The sequence below is a fragment of the Engraulis encrasicolus genome, chromosome 16 (genome assembly GCF_034702125.1).
Source record: "Engraulis encrasicolus isolate BLACKSEA-1 chromosome 16, IST_EnEncr_1.0, whole genome shotgun sequence".
In the NCBI taxonomy this organism is placed as follows: domain Eukaryota; kingdom Metazoa; phylum Chordata; class Actinopteri; order Clupeiformes; family Engraulidae; genus Engraulis; species Engraulis encrasicolus.
In genome coordinates this window covers 20,274,674-20,293,227 of record NC_085872.1, presented here as the reverse complement: position 1 = coordinate 20,293,227, position 18,554 = coordinate 20,274,674, and the positions used below count along the sequence as shown (strand labels likewise).

General features: G+C 43.0%; 1 protein-coding gene across 1 annotated transcript in view; it reads right to left on the bottom strand.

Moving 5' to 3' along the window:
• Nucleotides 1-1,022: 1,022 nt before the first annotated feature.
• The window catches only part of pde1cb (phosphodiesterase 1C, calmodulin-dependent b), a 142,433-nt gene continuing 124,901 nt past the window's right edge, over nucleotides 1,023-18,554 (bottom strand). Inside the window, exons 11-17 of the mRNA XM_063218970.1 lie at nucleotides 17,747-17,873; nucleotides 15,354-15,435; nucleotides 14,601-14,721; nucleotides 10,447-10,622; nucleotides 7,268-7,492; nucleotides 5,578-5,632; nucleotides 1,023-5,094 (exon numbers count right to left, since the gene is read on the bottom strand). Coding sequence (XP_063075040.1) covers nucleotide 5,094; nucleotides 5,578-5,632; nucleotides 7,268-7,492; nucleotides 10,447-10,622; nucleotides 14,601-14,721; nucleotides 15,354-15,435; nucleotides 17,747-17,873 — 787 coding nt within the window. The 3' untranslated portion in view covers nucleotides 1,023-5,093. The remainder of the gene's footprint in view (nucleotides 5,095-5,577; nucleotides 5,633-7,267; nucleotides 7,493-10,446; nucleotides 10,623-14,600; nucleotides 14,722-15,353; nucleotides 15,436-17,746; nucleotides 17,874-18,554) is intronic.

Genomic DNA, 18,554 nt, shown 5'->3' with positions numbered 1-18,554 from the left:
CACAGAGTAAATGAAATGCATCTTCCCGACAAAGTTAAACATCGAGCTTCATATTCCGACGTTGTTGCTGCCAAGTTGTTGCCAACTGTTGTTTTACAACTTGAATTTTTTCTTTGGCAAGTTTTGAGCATTTTTGGGCTGGAAATTATCAGTGTCATCTGGCAACCCTGACCACATCACACACACACACACACAGCGAAATGAAGATACACACACACACACACACACACACACACACACACACACACACACACACACACACACACAGCGAAATGAAGATGCACACACGTGATCTGAGCCCTTTGAGTTCAGCTTTATTGTCGCGGCTGTGCAGTCACAGAGCATGGAGGCAAACTGGAGTGTTGACATGTCACTTCCAACAAGGCCAGACGAGGAGGATAGGACAGAAAAGAAAGCAACAAAAGAGATGGAGAGACAGCGGGAGACGAGGAGGAGAACAGAGAAACAGCGTCACAGTGGAAAGATGCACTTGGGCTGCCCTACAAAGGCAAAGTGCAGTAACTACTTAATTTTTTTTAATTTTTTTTTATGAAAATTGAGTTTAGACTGAAAATGGTCTTCGTTACACCTTCTTTATCTTGAAACTTTATCTTGAAACCCTCGTGGTCCAAATGTGTCCCATTTTAGAGATGTTACTTTGTCAAATTTTACAGTAACTACAACATCCAACCAAATACCAAGGCTTTGGAGGCCTTTACCTCAGTTGCAATGTTGTCTTAATAAATTCATGTACGAGTAGGCTAGTTGTGTGTGTGTGTGTGTGAGAGAGAGAGAAGAGATTATTATCAATGTCTTGTTTAAGTGTGGTTTTTTTTAAACTGTACATTGGAGACTGGTCAAACGCAATTTCAAACTTCTGTGCTAACCCTGTTACATAGATTTTTGACAATAAAGTAGACTTGACTTGATTATTGCACTTTGCCTTTGTAGGGCAGTTGGGTACCCTTTAATTAGGTGTGTCGTGTACTGTAGGGTCGTGTAGACTACACCTTCTGTCTCTAACAGAACTGTCTCTGAGTCAAACTACATGCTGGCTGAGGGGACGGCAGCATACACAAACGCACATACACTGTGGCCAGCTCCACATAAAGCCTGCGGACGACAAAAACACAACAAAATGGAGAACAATTCAAGAAAAGGGAAGGGTGTTCTTTGTGTTTGTTTCACCCACACATTAAGATATCCACATGAGATTGTAGAGATAAAAGAACATGGATAATGTAATGCGACGTATTCTAATAACCCATTTTCTGTTGACTTAACTGTTTCACAAAAGTTTTTCTTTTCTCAGTTGCGCTTGCCTAAAATTTCACAATGTCACAAAAGTCATGATGGACGTAAGACATATGATTTTGTATTTCATCTCTAGCAATAAATGATCAATATCATAATATGACCAAATTAAAGATTTGAAAGAAGAAGAAGAAAAAAGAAGACATTGATGCGTTTTGAAGGACATGGAAGTATAACGATGGAGGCAGTGCTCTACCGTGTCTCCAGGCAACTAGAGCCTGGTCCACACCACAGTATGTAAGTAACTTCAGAAACCAAGGCAATGGCCACTTGATACAATATACAGAGTGCATATTAGGATACATACAGTATGTACAAGAGTGCTTCCCCCTCATCAAAATAAAAGTCTCCTACACTAACCTTGTTATGCCTTGCGTACTCTATTCTTCCACAACATTTGTAGCTGTTTATGTTCTCCTTTATAAGTCGCTTTGGATAAAAGCGTCTACATAATGTAATGTAACATACATGTATAATGACACATTAATCACGTATGTCGGATGGTAAAGTACAGTATGTGTGCAGTGGATGATTGAAATGATGAGCAGTGAAGTACACACAATGTTTGGTAGGGGTGGAGCAGACATACGTAAGTGGAGAGTGATGCTAACATTGACCTTTGACCTTTGAGAGATAGCATGGCTATGCAGACCTATGATAGACTAATTGACAATACATCTCTCGGTTAGTTTTCAATTTAAAAAATAATTTAAAATGTGGCCAAAATGTCATTTGGATATTTTTTTCTATACATCTTTACATCTGAATCAACTCAGTCAGAACACATGCATACCGTATATGAATTTACAGGACGGTAACAAGCAGAACCAAAAAAGAAACACAGCATCCTTGATATGTAATGACAGTAGCATCTTACATTCACTTGATCTATCTACAACCGGGTCTGCAGGTTAATAAAAAAAAAAAGGATATCTCATGTTGAAAGAATTTCGGGGGGAAACGCAGGTGGAAAAACATCCCGTCTTAACTTTCACTCCCAAGGACGTCAGTAAGACAAGGGGTGTGTTCAAATATGTGACCTTGCGTTCTCCACTTGTGCTTGTGGCCTCACCCCGCCTCCTGGCACCTCCTCCGTGGAGAAAACGATAAAGTTTCCCATCTGTCAGCCTAGCCACAACAACTTTTTAATTCACCATCTCAAATGCAAGTGAGAAAATGACTTAACAATTGAGCTTTTGCGAGATATTGAAATATAATGCTGTTGTCAGTGATGTCATCATGACGTATTACTCCCTGGTATGGGGCCACAAGCACAAGTGGAGGACGCAAGGTCGCATATTGGAACGCACACAAAGCAAGACTCAGCACTTGCTACTAAAGATGATAATAAGCACAGTGTTATGGTTTCTCTCAAGGGAAAATGTATTTAACATCAAATGTATGTAATCCTGTTGACTCACAGCCTGCAGCATGATTGTCTATGAACATTTGTGATACACTGCCATGAGAAAGTTTGGGCACCCTTTTGGAAAATCATCACACCTTCTTTGGGGTGCCCATATTTATGCACACGCCTATTTTTGTTTAAATCCACATAAAATTGTTTCTGTAACACCTATTCAAATTCTTCCACTGCTGAAATGTTTCTCTTTCCCTACAGTTTAACATGTGTTAAAATGAAGTTGCTACTTTAAAATCTCAGCGAGAAATAAACTGATATGATTTTCCAAAAGGGTGCCCAAACTTTCTCATGGCACTGTAGCTTTATACGTCGTTTGATTTGTATGTTTTTGTTCTTACTTCAATAAAAGGAAAAGTAAATTGATAAAATATCAGGAAAAATACTGCCATCATTTTACAAACAGCTTTACGTACAATGTCAAAGCTGAAACTGAATCATCACTGGAGTTAAATGTACAATAAATCTGCATATACACGGTATGGTGTGCTTGCTCCTTAGGCATACGTACACCAAAAGCAGGCAACTACTACCAGTTAAGCTTGTTCCGTTAGAATGTGCCTCGACGACTAGTTTTTCTCATGAGCAGACGCCCTAAAGCACACGATTAAACAGCATGATAATAATGCAACTCACTCCGACAAGTAGTGAAACTGAATGTATGATGGTTAACCTCCTTGCAACACCATAAATGAACGTTTCAATTTAAATAACACAACTACACTGTCACCAGCATCTGAAAACAAAAAAGGATATCAGGAAGCAAAGATCTTGTGGACAACGATCAGTTTAACCATGAAATGTAACCTCCATCTCCAAAGTGACATGTTTAAATAATGTATCCTGTCACCACTAGAACTATTCACCATGAGCAACAACACATATCAACACAACAGAAAGGGGTTTGAAATCAAAGATCACTTTTGCACTGTCAACAAATCAACAAATAATTGCCCTGTCACACACACTATTTCCTGCTGTGCTAGAATACATGAAAGCAGAGCTGCTCTTACCCTATTAGAATAACTTTGTTGAAAGTCCATACGTGTAACCGCCCATCCGGGTACTTTGTTCGTGAATGTGCATTACGCCCCTTTTTGGGGGAAAACAAACCGTATGTTTCATTAACTTACATGCAACATCACCTAGCCTAAATAAACACAGTCCATGCTTCAGCCACAGATGTTTGGCTATATTATTTGAACAGCCGACAACACAATACGTCTTTGGCATGTTCAGCGTGAACAAAGCTAGTCTACAGGTCCTTGTCTTTCGTTTCTTCTTTCCCAACATTACCAGGGACTTGCGTTGTCTTATCCCTCAATGTTTTCCCCCAAAAAGGGGCGTAAAGCACATGGCACACGTCACACCGGTTATACGTATAAGCCTATGTGATGGAATGTAGTGTCTGTAGCTACAGAATAGAAATAATGGAATGAGCCATGACATAAACGTTGTCTGTTCAGTGTTTTCTTAATAGGACAAAAGACAAAAGTTGTAATGACTGCAGGCCTCTGGTATGGGGTAAACTTATACTGAGGATCATTTAGTCAACAGAGGCCTTTCATATGTATGCTGAAAGTAGCTAATTAATACACAAATAGAAAAAAAAAACAGTCACAGGGCACAAGTGGCTTGACTCTGGCTGAACACAAACCAGTTAACAAACAACAGACAAAGTACTTTGTAAAATATACGGTATGGTTTTTTTTCTGTTTGATGGAAGAAGAGAAGAGGAGCTGTTGAACTTCACAAATAACAAAATTATCCAACGACAAAGGACATTTGTGAGGAGGTTTGCAGATATTATCTGTCCCAAGCAAAGAGACATATACATACACATGAACCATGGACACACATGCAGGCACATCAACAGTCTTGTGTTTATATTCCATAAATAACAAAACAAAAATAAAAACAATAAAGAACAAAAAAGACACATGTAAAGGCCACTTAATTGAAGGCAAGATCAAAAGAGGAGGATGAACCAGAACGCCTGAATCAGTGTACTTGCGAAAACACACACTAAACAGAACTTGTGTGCGTGTGTTAACAGCACATACAGTGCACAAACAAGCCTATGTAAAGCCTATGTATGTCATAATTGTATGGACTTGGACTTATCAGTCATTATGTCACTTTTAAGAAGAGGAGAAATAAGCGAGTAATGTTTAACTGGACATGAAAACAAAACAAAAAACATTTATCTGAGAATATACATATGTTCATCCTGTCCACCGGGTGGCAGTCTAGTTTTTCAGATGGGGAGTCGGCTCCTCTGCCTCCCGTGCAGCCGTGAGATGTGGAACAGGGAGGTGTAGGAGGTCTGCCCCCTATCTGCTTACCATCCTCTCTCACATCTGTGGGAGAGAAAATAGAGGGGACTTCATGCAACAAAGCTAGGGTGCATTTTTCTAAAGCGTAGTTGTTAGTAGTTACCGATGGGAAATGCATTGCAACCATATAACTAACGTAGTTAGCAACTATGGTTTCGAGAAATGCACCCCTGGTATGCTCTGATCCAGAGTTGTATAAAGTAGAAGTGGAATGTAACCCCCATCTTGTGTTAGCTTTATGTATACACCAGAAAAAAACAAACTGGTATAAACTATGTAATCTCATGTACTGTAATATGTGTAGTTATCAGTAAGAGTACTTTTCGTGGGGCCCTTAATAAAAAACAGCACATGAGGGAACCAGATGATTATGAGAATAAAGTGAAAGTATACTAGGGCCCAGTTAATGGCTGAGAAGAACTCAGAATGGCTCGTGTGTGTGCGCGTATGCGTGTGTGTGCATGCGTGCGTGTGTTTGCGTGTGAGTGCTGTATCTTTGCCTATTACCATTCAGCGTCTGGTTTCATGCTGGTTGGAGACTTGGCTTCCTCTGAGACCTCGCCTGTAATGCAGAAGACAGGATCATGGAGGATATGCAGGATAATGGACAGATAAGGCATGAGGCACGACACATGCACACGTGCTCAGCCATTATAAGACTGAGGTAGGAGTTGTCTGAGGTGTGATAGATGTACTCAACCAGGGGCGTAGCAACACATTTTGGGCCCTATTTACAATCAGCTCCGATGGACCCCCACCCCCCACCCCGAGCCATCTATTTACAGACATCAGACTGTGTGTAGGCCCCCTATATAGGCCCACATGGGGTCCTGGTGACTCAGTCACACTTAACCCCCCTGTACGACACCCCTGCACTCAACTGTCATATCACTGAGGTATAATATGTGACACATGTACTCAACAGTCATAAGGCTGAGGTATGACACGTGCACACATGTACTCCGCAGTCATAACACTGAGGTATGAGGTGTGATGCATGTACACAACAGTTCTTTTTTATTCTACTTTATTGTATTCTATTCTATTCTATTCTATTCTGTTCTATTCGATTATATTCAATTCACATCTATACACCATTCCAACTACACTTTACTGGGGTCCTCCTTATCCTTCATATGGCGAGGTCAACCCGAGATCAATTCTTGCATGTGACTCAACTACTTCATCCCTTCATCAGAATCCATGAGCATGCAGCATGTTTGAGAGTGGCAAACTCTGTGCCAGAAGGTGAACTTGCATACTTCTGTAAACTTCTGTGAGACAAGTGGCACCCCAAACAAAATAAAAACAGCGGGTTGCCCTTGAACAGACTGAGAACTGCTGACATTTGCGAAATACTGTTTATGTTGGATGATAAGGCTGGCGGGGTACTCTTCAACAGCTGCATCTACAGTTTGTCCTCCTCAGCATTATAAGAGAGACTCTGGGCAGGAAACAGCAGGATGTGAGTATGCCCACTCTGTAGCTTTTTAAAAATTGCATTTCTTTATACATGGTTTTTTTTAACACAGTGTTGCGAGGAGGGGCAAGACACTGGCAGCCAACCACGTGAGCTAATTTTTTGACCGATAGCGGTTTCCAACAATCAGAGGTTGAGTTGTGCGCAGCCAGGATTGCACAGCCAGGGGAAAACAAAAATTTAGAACCCAGCTATTTTTTAGGGAAATTGTCCTGTCCATATTTAACAAAAGGCACTTCTACTGTTGTGCTAATCCTGATACATGTCCTGCCTCAGTAGAATTCATGAGGCTCCGTAGTTGTGGCGTGAAAATGTTTTTTAAGCCGGAGGAAGTCCAGTTGCTTACAGCAAAACTCATTGGATAAAATGACCTGGATGATGAATGAGAATATTCAGACAATTCTGACTTTTACATGTTTGGTGTTGTTTAGTGAAATTCTGATTTCCCGAAAGGATCGAGAATCAAGGAATCAAGTGGCTTCCAAACTTGACTCTTTTGACTAACACGAATTATATCATCTTAACAGAAATACGATGCATACGGTACGGTCCTGTATTTTACAATCCTTAACAACAGAAGGGTTTTTTTTTTAAATGTGGTATGTTTGGCATCTTTACAAACAAAGAAGAGGGAGTGTGTGATGCTGTTATATTCATTCTTATATATTTTTTACTGTAGTATTCTATAAATTATCTTGATAAAATGGCCGTTTTTACCATTCTGCAACGTGTCGGCCCCCTGCCCCGGGTCGCTGAGGGGGCTGTCGTCCAGTGGGCTGTGTGCGCCTCCAGGGCCCGGCGGCCCATCTGCCTGTCCATCGCCCTCCTCCTGCTTTGGTTCCGGCTGCTGCTGCTGCGGTTCTGTTTGTCCCTCTTGGCTTGCCGCAGTGGCCTCCTGCTGGGTCTGCTCCTCAGCCTCACGTCGTGCTTTCTCTTCTGTTTCTAGATTTAGAAGAAAAAAGAAAAAGTGTCAAATGAGGACGGCAAAGAGGATGGGTGGGGACAGAGAGAGAGAGAGAGAGCGAGAGGGAGAGACCGAGAGAAAGAGAAAGAGATAGACAAAAGACATAGAGGACGGATGGGGAGAGAGATAGAGAAAGAGAGAGAGAGAGAGAGAGAGAGAGATGACCGAAAGCACGAGAGAAAGAGAGAGAGATGGATGACAGACAGTGAGCGAAGTAGAGGGAAAGCGAGACAGAGATAGAGAGAAAGAAAGATGACAGAACGCGAGAGATGGAGAGAGAGAGAGAATAAGAGGAAGAGACTGACAAAAGGAGCTGCGAAGGAGAGGTGACATTTCTATCAGAACAGCTAAATTAATGCAATCATTTCGCAGTTAAACACAGGCTATGATTATGAAATGCCAAAGGCAAATCAGAAGCATCCCAACGCCTTTCTTTTGTCAAAGCATGATGTGTTTTCAAGTTCAATGTTCATGTACATAGAAGCAGTTCACTTTTGAACGTCTGACTACAACGTGATCACTCATAATTGTTCTCATCAACGTCATCTAATGGTTGTTTTACTGTCTGAATTCCACCACCTGCTATTGCGTGACGTCAGTGAATGTACTCGTGTCACTAGGGTACCCGGTGGGAATGGAAGGGTTGCCAGATGAGTCTGATGATTTCCAGCCCAAAAAATGCTCAAAACCCGCCTAGAAGCACAAAATCCCGCCCAATTCTATTGATTTCTATGGCAAAAATTGGGCTGGTTTTTCTGCTAAATGCCATTTTTACCCGCACACAGCCATCCTAAGCAGCCCAATTGGACGGGAAACAGCCCAATCTGGCAACACTAAATTGGCAGCCCTCAAGACTGTCGTTGAGCACAATGTGAAATGTGACAAGCCTAGCATTGTGCAGAAGCAAAGGCGATGCAACATGTTAAAGACATGTTGTTGCAGACATGTTGTAGAATTCACAATTATGTTTTTCAGAAATTGCCTTACTGTGGAATAACTAGGAGCAGGGCATGGAAGCCATGATGTAACAATGATGTGTACCTAGCCTCGGTGAAAACTGACTGTTGACTCTGTCAAACAGTCTGGCGAAAGCTAAGAGGAGTATGTCTACTCTGCCATTTGAATTCATTGGAGTTCCGAATTCAAATTAAAACCCATTTTGCGCTTTATTAGCATAACTGTTACGATATAGCGTCGCAAAAGCATACAAATAATAAAATAAAATTGTGAATAGTGTTACCTTAACCAATCAGTAACGGACTTCACAGGTGAGTTCTGCGTCACCACTCTCAACTGTTTGCTGATCGGCTAAACAGTGAGCGATCCGGGCTAAGAGGCTTTCGCCAGACTAGGTGCGGAGCCAAAATCTTTGGGTGGAGCACATAGGATGGCGTTGGCAGGCTAGTGTACCTAGGCCTGGTACGCAATGTATTCATGATATGTATCTTTGGCAGTGGTAGATTTAGCAATTTGGGGGCCTAAGGTGAATTCAAATGCTTAATTTTAACAAGGAATGGGAGTGGGCAGCTGGTGTGGGGGCCTCTGCAGTTCACAGAAGTTGGGAGTAGTTGCTTATACTTGCAGCCAGTAATCTAACAGTTAAGGAGATGGATATGAGATGGGCAGGTTCAAATCCCACCACTTTACTCCCTACCACAGGGTTGCAGGTTCAATCCCCACCCTTACCGATCCTTTCCTCCCTCCATGGCTGAAGTGCCCTTGAGCAAGGCCCCCCACATTACTCCATGGACTGTAACCAATACCCTGTAAATAACGCTTTGGATAAAAGCATCACCAGAGTGTAATGAAATGTAATGTAAATGTCACCTAACCCCAAACCCCCCACCTGTTGGGCTTTCAGGCCGACCAGAATGGAGCAGGTGCCGGTGCCCGCACCTGTTACGTTCAGCACTAAAGTGCTTGCCTGCGAACCTCCCGTGTTCACTCCGGGCTCTAAACTTGTTCTGCACGTGACTGTGTTACCCGGATGAACCTGCTGATGGCCACGTTGTCGTCACGGTTTGCAGAGAAAAAACAAGTATTTTGCGGTTCGCTTTGCGAACCAACATTCCGGTTCGCGAACTGTAATATCTGTGGTGTGAACACGACGGCCGGTTCACGATTAGGTGCGGGAATGGGCTCCAGCACGGTTCTCAGTCGGCCTGAACGCGCTACTGAAGATATACTGAGTAGGAGGCGAAACATCAGAAAAGGTGGCACCAGCTGAGGACCCTGCATCTGACCCAAAGTGCACTGGAGGAGGTGCGACAGTCAAATGCCATGCAGGAGATAACACCTTAACCTGAACATACAGAGTGCGTTACAATATGCGACCTTGCCTCCTCCTCTTGTGCTTGTTTCCTCGTACCAGGAAGTAATATGTCATGATGACATCACTGACAACAGTATTATATTTCAATATCTTGCAAAAGCTCAATTGTGAAGTCTTTTTCTCATTTGCAATTGGGATGGTGAATGAAAAACAGTCCCTCAAAAGTTGTTGTGGCTAGGCTGACAGCTGGGAAACTTTATCGTTTTCTCCACGGAGGATGGACCAGGAGTCGGGGCGAGGCCACAAGCACAAGTGGAGGAGGCAAGGTCGCATATTGTAACGCACTCACAGTACTACTGACTGCCTGCAATGTAAAACCACCCCGTGACCTTTGACCTTTGACTGTTGCCGTGTAAAAGCAGAGAGAGTAGAGAGAGAGAGGTTCCATTGGCCCATTGTTTCCGGGTTCTATTATTGGGGGGGGGGAATTCCCCTTTAGGCAGACCTAGGCAGACTTGAGGACTGTTCTATTCAATGCTAGGAGCATTATGACACGGCCCTTAAGGCAGACCGGAACCTGGTCATGTTAGGTGCCCATAGCAACCTCTTATGTTGGCATATCTCTATACTTAAAGAATCTCTGGTAAAAGTGACGTGTACCTTTGGCTGCCTGGGCCTTCCACCGCTCTCGATTCTGTGACACCTCCTCGTTCCAGATGGCCTTGAAGTTCTTATGGTCCACCGCCAGCAGGGGGCCGTGATGCGACGAGCTGCCGTCAGAACCCGTACTGTTGATGCTGGTGTGCTTGCCATCCACAGAGGTAATACTGTTCAGACTAATAGAATAGAATAGAACAGAACAGAACAGAACAAAACAAAACAGAAAAGAACACATGTACATGTCAATGACACTGTACATACTTACAATGACTTTGATAGTGTCTAAACTGACAGGGCAATTTACAAGTTTATTCACAACATACACTGTAAAACATTACAAGTCAGTTAAACTTAAAACAGTAAGTTGCCCCTTTGCCCTAAATTTAAGGCAGCAGGGCAACTTACTTTTTTTCACTACGTTTAACTGGCTGCAATGTTTTACAGTGTAGCAAGTTTACAACATACAAGTTTTGTTTACAACATAGCATAGAGGCATAAACTCCGGTGTAAACAAGAAACTGAAGAGAGGGGTAGATAGTGAGAGAGAAGGTGTTTGTGTGAGAGAGGCTGATGAATATAGATGAAGAGAGAAATATAGATGTATAGATGAAGTATAGAAGAAGAGAGAAAAGAAACAATAGTAGAGAGGTTAAGCCCCCAAAATAGGCCTTTGACTTCAAGATATGATGCAAAGGTCCCCTTTGGCAGGGAAGTACCTTAGGGTCATACAAATAAATTTATCCTAAGACACAAGTGAGATCTTTTTTCGGAAATAAACACGGCAGAACAATGAGTAAGGAGACAGTAGAAGAGGAAAGAGAAGACGGGCAGCAAAAGGGTGAAAAGATGAGTAAAATTCAAATGGACACATACACAAGAGAAACCCTGGAAGAAACAATTATGTTAATCTGCATTTACTTCCAACAAGAAGTGGGCTTATTCAATCTCTTGTCTAAGGAACATCCTCCTTGTGCTCTCAATTCCCACTTCGATGACTAAGATGTTATTGTTCCGACAGAATCCTCAACTACATAACCACACAACAATAATTGCTACAGCATGCATTCATACACAGTCTCAAAGTGAGAAACCAGGAATTAATCTGTCAGTGTGTACATCAGTATAAAGTAGAAGTGAGATGCCTCGAATTACGTACCAACAACTATGATGTAACATTTCCTTGTGTTAACTAATTTAACAGAAACCCACAAACATCTAAGAAACATTGTCATGAGTGACAAGGTGTGTGCAAAGCTTTCAGTATTATGCAGTAATATGCACAGCATGCACAACAGTATGTTCACTAGAGATGCACCGGATCCTGATTTTTAGGATCCTGCTGGATATCGGATCCAGAACCGGATACCGGATCCTACGAAAGGGTTGAAACACATAGCCTACTCGCACACGTGGGCCCTTTTAATTATGTTGGCTCAAACTATTTTTTAGACTCATTGGCTTACTGCCACACTGCCTGCAACGGCCGCTTCCAAAGGGCTTTCACTCCATGCAGTGATTGGGGTTGTGAAAGACTGACTGAAATGCCTACGCTACGTAAAAACTAGAGATGCACCAGATCCTGATTTTTAGGATCCTACCGGATACCGGATCCACTGCTTAAGATCCTGCCGGACCCGGATCCTGTGAAAAACCCTATTATCCTGCCGGATCCGGAACCGGATCGGTGCATTTCTAATGTTCACAGTTTTAAAAGCCATGTGTACACCTTGCTCCCCTTCAAGGCCACCATTCACCTTTTCACCATTCACCAAGTCCACCAAGCATATGTGCTCGCACAAGAATAATAACACCTTATTCTGTGTTTCTGGAATCCTAGTCGAGCTGAAGTCGAACCGAGCTGGACTATGCTTGTCAGTTAATGCGATTGTTTTGATCAAGCTATGCTGGCATGCATACACCTTGATCATGGAGTGGAAAGCACTGACTACTGTATAAACTAACTGACCTGCACACCACTCTAACCTCTGGAAGTTACTAGTTACTTAAGACCAAAGACTTTTTTGCTTTTTGTTAGCCCATGGCGTGCACAGATAAGGTCCAGGAAGGGAGCAAGGGAAACTGGCTCCTGCCTTTGCTCACACTTGCTGCTTTGCACTATACGTACGCAGCCCTGATAGATAGTATAATGTAGAAAAAAAAACTTGAACAGAGGTGCATTTCTCAAAATCAAAGTTGCTTACTACATTAGCTACTTTATTGTTTTCAAGGCATTTCTCCATTGGCAACTACCGAAGTTGCTAACAGGCTAACAACCTCTCTTTTGAGAAATGCACCCCAGAACTTTCTGAACTTTCAACAAAAAAAGAAAAAAACCTAGTTGTCAGTGTTGACCTGACCCATGATATATTTCATTCATGCAAACACACTCTGCCAAGCCAGTATTCAGGCACTGAGCCTGAATAGATATGAGCCCTGTATACAGTATAAGGCATGATATCAAATCATACACTTTGAAACGTGTCTATTAGTTTGCAGTAGATGTAGCAAAAAGAGATCATGTTGCAAACTGTAAGCCTGTAGGTTGCCACGGTGACAGTAGCTTAACAAATTATTTCTATGTCCAAACAGTTTGTTGTTGTTCACATTAGGTTTGAATTTATTTGCTTATAGCTAGTACATTACCTATCTGATATAATGAAGCTAACACAAGATGGAGTCCACAGCCTGAAGTCAAATGTACCTCATTTAGTATGATGTTTTTAACATGTAGGCCTATAGCCTACTTGGATTTCTTGAAAAAATGTGTGTCTGCATGTGTACGTGTTAAAGTTCGACAATTTCTAAAAGTATCCTGATATGCACTCTGCTCTCTCTCTACCCTCACTCACTGTCACTCAATTCCTCACCACTCTTTCTCTCCCATTCCTCCCTTCCTTCCTCTGTCTCCCTTTCCTCCCTTCCTTTATCTTTCTCTCCCTTCTCTCTCATCCCTTCCTCCCTCCCTCTCTCGTTCTCTCTCTCTCGCTCTCTCTCTCTCTCTGTCTCTCTTTCTCTCTGAGTAAGCACTTTCAGTGGCTAAGTCGTGTCATGCTCCAGTGCTGGACTGACGTGTGCTGTGCTGTGCTGTGCTATGGTCATCAAATTCCCAGAGCAAAGCAGAATGCGGCAGGCGGCAGTTTACCACCATACCCCGCTCCTATAGGAGCAGGGAAGCTGTGTGTGTGTGTGTGTGTGTGTGTGTGTGTGTGTGTGTGTGTGTGTGTGTGTGTGCGTGTGTGTGTGCGTGTGCGTGTGCGTGTGCGTGTGCGTGTGCGTGTCAGTCACAAAAGAGTCAGTTGTCTTGGGCCGAGGGAGAAGGGGGGCCCAAAGCCCAAACTTTAGTTCTCAATACATTATACAGTATGTATTGAGTTGTGGGGGTGTACTTTCGGTAGAGTTTGGCCCTCTATACGCTTTGCTACAGGATACGCGTGCGAGGGCACTTTTCATGCAGATGAATAAGCAAGATGAATAATATAGACATAAATAAGAGTTGACACCTCCAAGGATTTTAAGACCAGATCTAAGACTGAACCAGAGAATTGTACATGAGGAATACTTCAGGGTGCTTCTTTTCCGGTAACCATGTGATGTCAGGTGAACGCCCCTTTAAGAGACCTTCGATTAGGAGACCTTCGGAGTCTTGAGGTTGAGAATGTGGACAATTTATTTATCTATTTTATTTTATTTTTGGAGTGTGTGTATGTGTGTGTGTGTGTGTGTGTGTGAGAGAGAGTGTGAGAGATATGCCTGGGCAAATGTATGTATGTAACAGTGAGCTATATATGGTTATTTTATATTTTATGTGTAAGTATGTGTGTAACAGTGAGCTATATATGGTTATTTCATGTCTAAGTATGTGTGTAATGTCTCGTGAGCAATGTCTTTATTTATGTATGTGTGTATGCAACTTGACACCTTAATTTCCCCCTGGGATCAATAAACGATACTCTACTCTACTCTACTCTACTCTACTCTACTCCCCTTAGCGCTGTAGATGGCGGTAGCGCACTTCTTGTGCAAACACCACAAAAAGAGAAGGAGGAGGGACAACGCCCCCTTAGGCCCCTAATTTTGAGCACACTCCTTTGCATTGGATGGGTGGGGTTTGACATATCTTTATCTCTTATACGATTTTTGACTGAACTGCTGACCTGGATCGCCTGAAGCCGGCGAGGCTGGAATGGGCGGCCTCCTCAATGAGCGGCGTGACGATCTTCTCCGTCATATCCGTCAGAACCGTGAACGTCGGCACGACGATGAAGTCAATGAAGCCTGCGAGGGGACACAGTGAGACACTTGATAAGGGGGACGGACTACAACGTAACTGGAATATCATGTAACTGTAATATTGTGTACCATGCAGTTTCTTGACTGCATCATAATTGCTCCTTGCAAGGTCCCGCTCGAAACAACTAGGAAGTCACATGGTATGTGTGTCCATGGAATGGGATGAAATGATTGGTTCTTACTGTACGCACATTCGTACGTACATACAGTAGGAGGAGAAATCCTCACTTTGTGTAGGCACAGAGTGTGTTACAATATGCGACCTTGCCTCCTCCACTTGTGCTTGTGGCCTCGCCCCGCCTCCTGGCCCCTCCTCCGTGGAGAAAACGATAAAGTTTCCCAGCTGTCAGCCTAGCCACAACAACTTTTGAGGGACTGTTTTTCATTCACCATCCCAATTGCAAATGAGAAAAAGACTTTACAATTGAGCTTTTGCAAGATATTGAAATATAATGCTGTTGTCAGTAATGTCATCATGACATATTACTTCCTGGTACGAGGAAACAAGCACAAGTGGAGGAGGCAAGGTCGCATATTGTAACGCACTCACAGACATGCAAAAAAAGTCTACATTAACATGGGCACCGCATCTGAACCGCATCCTCTTGTGAACTCACCGATCTGAGACTGGGCCACCATGGTAGACTTGCGGTCGCACAGTGGGGAGAACGGCAGGCCCAACTCAGCCTCTTTATCACCCTGAAAATGGATATAGGTGAAGTGTTACATGGACAAAATCCTCCCTCTCTCTCTGTCTCTCTCTCTCTCCACACACACACACACACACACACACACACACACACACACACACACACACACACACACACACACACACACACACACACACACAAAATCTCTCCCCCTCTCTCTCTCTCTTTCACTCACTCACACACACACACACACACACACACACACACACACACACACACACACACACACACACACACACACACACATACACAACCTGTCTGTAGTCATACATAATAAGAGGAAGGGGAGGATTAACACGGTATCATCATCACAGGCGGCGGAGAGCGTAGAGCACCTCTTGACACCTGCATATTAAACTGAGAGCCCCCCCTGCCCTCTGGGTTTGCATTACAATACACACCAGCTGCTAACAGACAGGTCCACCACTCTACAACATGCTCTACACAAGGCATATACGTTTATAATATCAGAAAAATAAAATGAAATAAAATGACAAATATAATGCCTTTTACCTTTTAGTTCACATTATTATTATTTTTTCTAATAACTTATAAACTATTATCAGAGAGAGTAGAGAGAGAGAGGTTTCATTGGCCCATTGTTTCCTGGTTCGATTATGGCCCCCCTTAGGCAGACCTAGGCAGACCTAAGGACTGTTCTATTCATTGTAGGAGCAATATGACACGCACCTTTAGGCAGACCGGAACCTGGTCGCGTTAGGTGCCCATAGAAACCTATTATGTTGGCATATCTCTATATACCTAAAGAATCTCTGCTCCTATTATTATCTTTGCACTGTGGGACTAGTGAGCATGGCGGGTGATATATCGAGTGTCTAACCTATACATATTATTTTGCCAAAGTTGTCTTTGACTTTCATCTGACTTCCAAACTTGAACTCAAGAAAAAATGCTATTCTCAGTAAACCTGATGAACCTGATGAAAAGTACATTGAGTACATTTTTTTGTGTGGGCCCACACACCTCGCAAGTCTTTGCAGGTGCAGCTTTTCACATTTCCATTGCTTTCAGTGCAGACGAAGCGTGCAGCACTGCTGCTTCACATTATGGACTAGTGGTGAGGATTGGTACTGCCCTCACGATCCGATTCGATCACGATTCGGGAGGTAGCGATTCGATTCGATTCGATTCTATGCGATACGATCCGAACCGATTCAATTCCACAATGCATTGCAATGCATTACATTTCTACTGAAAGCAAAGCAAATGTTTAATCAGTCATGATGAGACAATACAAGTAGTCAGATACTGAGCAACAATTTATTGGCTGCTTTCTGTATCAGTCTGTATCAGTCTTGCAATGTTTTGAAGTGTTTTTATTTAATTTAACATTCATTTGCTCCCGAAATATCCATGGAAGTAATTGAAACTGGATCGTCCATGCCCCGCATTGGATTGCATCGCCGAATCGATCATTGTTGACACCACTATTATGGACATTTTATTTATGTATTGTTTTTTTGTTGTTTTTTGAATGTCTCGCCTGTACACCTTCATCAGCAGGACTTGACAAATAAATAAATAAAGCAGCTGTGTGTCTCCTCAGGACAAATAAAAAAATAAAAAATTAGAAGTCACTGCGGTTTCTTAAGGTTCAGCATCGAATAGGAGATGGGCATCCAAGACAGACTGACTTATTGACTGACTGATGGCTCTTTCTGTGTTGTTGCGAGTCAAAAAGTTTGGGAAGCACTGACATAGATAGAGAATGAAAGAGCAGAGTGGATGTGGAGTTCCTTCTGATGCTCAACAGATGCTCCGCAGCGTCACTGTCATGGAGGAGATGGATAAAAGACTGGGGAACTCTGACAGACACACAGCACAGTGGTCACCCTATCACACTGCATTGTTCTTCAGAGACACTCTTTTTTCTTTCTTTGTTTTGTCGTCTTTTTGTCCAAGACAGATTCACACTCGCGCGCACGCACACACACACACACACACACACACACACACACACACACACACACACACACACACACACACACACACACACACACACACACACACACACACACACACACACACACACACACACACACACACACAGTCACACAAATGCACACACACACACACTGTCTGAAGAGCATGAATAGAGACACACACAGAACAGACCCTCAAACAGAGTCAGACACACACACACACACACCCACCCACATGCGCCCCATCCTCCCACCCGCACACACAAACACACACACACACACACACACACACACACACACACACACACACACACACACACACACACACCATATGCACACACACACACACACACACACCTGTCTGAAGAACTCCTCTAATAAGGAGGCGGTCCAGCGATGATGCAGATCCCAGTTCTTAGCCGGATGACTGATGTCGGCCGTGTGGAGGAGGAGCGAGATGGCCTTGGACTTGTCAATGCTGCTACTAAATCGCACACACACACACACACGCACACACACAAAACACACACACACACACAAAACACACACAAGAATTTGAATTGACAGCTCTAATATCCTACTACTTTTCTTTGTGCAATGTTTTGATTAACTTCACGTTGTGAATCGCAATGAGGTATTTATGAGGAGTGGCAGCGCATTTCATTTTAATTGTATTTTGGTTTGGGGGGGCGGGGGGTGGAGTCGTGAAGGCTTCCCTCCTTCTCTCGCTCTATGTGTGTGTGTGATAGATTTTTATAGTCATTTGGTTCCATTAGTTCTTCAGAGTAACTCAATTTGTCCTAATTGTGACTGTTTCATGTCCATTATACCAAAACTGTGAAAGTAATCAAGCACTAATAGGGAGTTTATCTGACTTCCTTAGAAAGGCAAACTCAAACTTAAACTTAGAGAGCCAAAGTGGAAAAACTAATAGGCTGAGAAGGAACAGATAAACAGACTATGGGGGGTTTCCAATATGCGGACTCCCTCCTCGGTGTGTGCTTGTGGCCTCGCGTTTCACTGATGCCCGCCTCCGTGGAGAAAACAATAGTTTCCCCGCTGTCAGCCCAGCCACAACAATTTTTGGGGGACTATTCTTCATTCACCATCCCATTTGCAAGTGAGAAAATTACATTAGAATTGGGCTTCTGTGATATATTGAAAT